At 37.6% G+C, this 2,500-nt stretch overlaps 1 protein-coding gene across 6 annotated transcripts in view; it reads left to right on the top strand.

Annotated features, from left to right (window-relative positions):
• LOC106873268 (galactosylceramide sulfotransferase) overlaps positions 1-2,500 on the top strand; it is a 30,762-nt gene that overhangs the window by 12,499 nt on the left and 15,763 nt on the right. For 4 of the 6 annotated variants that reach the window (XM_089338352.1, XM_089338353.1, XM_089338350.1 and 1 more), the window contains exon 2: positions 916-1,001. In XM_089338352.1, coding sequence (XP_089194478.1) covers positions 954-1,001 — 48 coding nt within the window. In that variant the 5' untranslated portion in view covers positions 916-953. Of the gene's footprint in view, positions 1-646; positions 1,018-2,500 lie in introns of those variants that run through there. The other 2 variants (XM_089338349.1, XM_052974966.2) reach the window with 2 other exon arrangements.

The following is a 2,500-nucleotide window of genomic DNA, read 5'->3' as shown; positions in this document are numbered from 1 at the left end:
AGTTTTAGTTAGCTAACTAACCAACTCACTTCCCCGTCTATCTCTCTCCCTCTCTTGTTCTTCATCCTTTCTGTTTTTCTCTCCCAACCCTTCCCTATTCTTCTCTTCCTTCTACCATATTGTGGGCTTTTATTTCTTTGTCCTCGAGATTATCCTTCCGACGGGTTTCATTATAGACTGTCCTAGCTACTACGTCATGTCTCGTGTGAGGACAGTTTCGGACAACTGCTTATGATATGGGTCATATCTTCAGTGTGAACTCCGCAAAGTCTACATCGGTTGTCTCATTTTACGGCTTTTCCCTCATCCCTATCCCTTTTGTGCATCAGGTACTTGGTTGATATTTCCTGCTCCTGGATTGCCATCGCATACCCTTCAAAGTGAGGGGTAGTAACCTGGCTATTCGTCCATGATAAACTATTTGTATGTATGTATGTATGTATGTATGTATGTATGTATGTATATATGCGTAATGGTTTTTCAGACCGACTAATTTAACCTAAATTTCTAAATACATGTAGTAATTGTTATTAAACACAGCCTCGTTATCTATTTATCTAACACATTATCCATTTGTATTGATTCGATTGATATTAGCTTTTATACTATTCACCGCCCTTTTGCCATTGAACTATAAATAATTACCGATATAAATACGACGCGCGCACACGCACACACACGCACACACACACAGACACACACACAAACTTTCTCTCTTTTTGTCTCTCTCTTTCTCTTTACAACAGCTGTTCGTATTGAAACAATGCAAAGAAATCATTACAAGCCATGAGATCAATAGTCGGTTTAATATTAATACTATTATATAAAAAAAAATCACTATCACAGAAAACTTTCATAAGATGACTTCTACGTGAATATATTTTCTTTGTTTTCTTCCACTACTTCTCTCGCTAGGGAGTACGAAAGGACAAGCTGGCGGGAATTATGAGCAAATGAAACGACTCCCAACGATATTCGACTGTCGGATCGCTTTAACTCTGGTATGACTCATTATTTGTATGTGTTTCTTTCTCAATCAATCCTTTTTACCCATGTTTAAAGTAGATGATTTTGTACATTCATACATATCTACATTCATACATATCTACATGCAGCCATAATACATACTTACATATATACATAATATACACTATACATAATATACATATAATATATTATACATATAATATACATATTATATGTATATATAATATAATATAATATAATATAATATCACAATATTATACATATGATATACATATATATAATATTCACTATACACTATACACATAATACATATTTACGTAAACATGGTGAATAGGGAATTATGACCAAATGAAATGACTCCAAACGACATTTGACTGTCGGATCGCTTTAGCTCTGGTATGACTCATTATTTGTATGTTTCCTTCTCAGTCCTTTTTACCCATTTTAAAATTAGTTGATTTTCTACATTACATTCATACATGCAGCCATAATACACAGTTACATATATACACACTATATACATAATACATATATGCATAATACATTGGTGAATGGGGAATTATGACCAAATGAAATGATTCCGAACGATATTTGACTGTCGGATCGCTTTAACTCTGATATGATTGTCATTATTACCTCCATCTTAGCGAAGGCGGTGGTATTGTTTTCAGTCGCGTTTGTTTGTTTGTTCGTCCGTGGACAAGATATCTCAAGAATCACTGGATGGATTCGGATGAAACTTTCAGGGATGTTTGGTCGCGTGACTGGCACGAACTGATTAACTTTTGGGATCGATCCGGTACCGGACAAGGATTCTGGATTATTTTTGGGGAAAAACGGCGGCCGAAACAGTTGTCATGCTTCAAACCGCTTACAAAGACGCTGCCATGAGCAAAACACAAGTATACGAGTGGTTTCCACGCTTTAAGAACGGTCAATTGTCGCTTGAAAGACAGCCAACGAATTTTGAGCGAGGAATCACGAATGAAAAGAGTTGCAGCAAAATTTGTGCTCCGCTTGCTCTCGGAAGATCAAAAGCAGTCACGACTGAATGCGTGTCGTGAAGGTCATCACTGGTGACGAAAGCTGGTGCTACGTGGAAGAGGTGAAGAAAAAAACGACGGAGGCGTTAAAAAGCATCACTTCGCAAGAGTTCCAGCACTGCTTCGTAAAGTGGAAAACACGCCTGGACCGATGCATTGCTTTAAATGAAGAATACTTTGAAGGCGATATAAGTGTAAAACAAAGTCAATAAAATAATATTGCAAAATACCGGTTTCTTTTGGGTACTCCCTCGTAAGGCGTAGGAATGGCTGTGTGGTAAGTAGTTTGCTTACGAATCACATGGTTCCGGGTTCAGTCCCACTGCGTGGTACATTGGGCAAGTGTCTTCTACTATAGCCTCGGGCCGACCAAAGCCTTGTGAGTGGATTTGGTAGACACGGAAACTGAAAGAAGCCCGTCGTATATATGTATAAATATATGTATGTATGTATGTATATGCTTGTGTGTC

This window comes from Octopus bimaculoides, chromosome 20 (genome assembly GCF_046866305.1).
Source record: "Octopus bimaculoides isolate indiv1 chromosome 20, ASM4686630v1, whole genome shotgun sequence".
Taxonomy (NCBI): domain Eukaryota; kingdom Metazoa; phylum Mollusca; class Cephalopoda; order Octopoda; family Octopodidae; genus Octopus; species Octopus bimaculoides.
The sequence above is the reverse complement of the archived record's forward strand: the minus strand, read 5'-3'. Positions and strand labels throughout refer to the sequence as shown.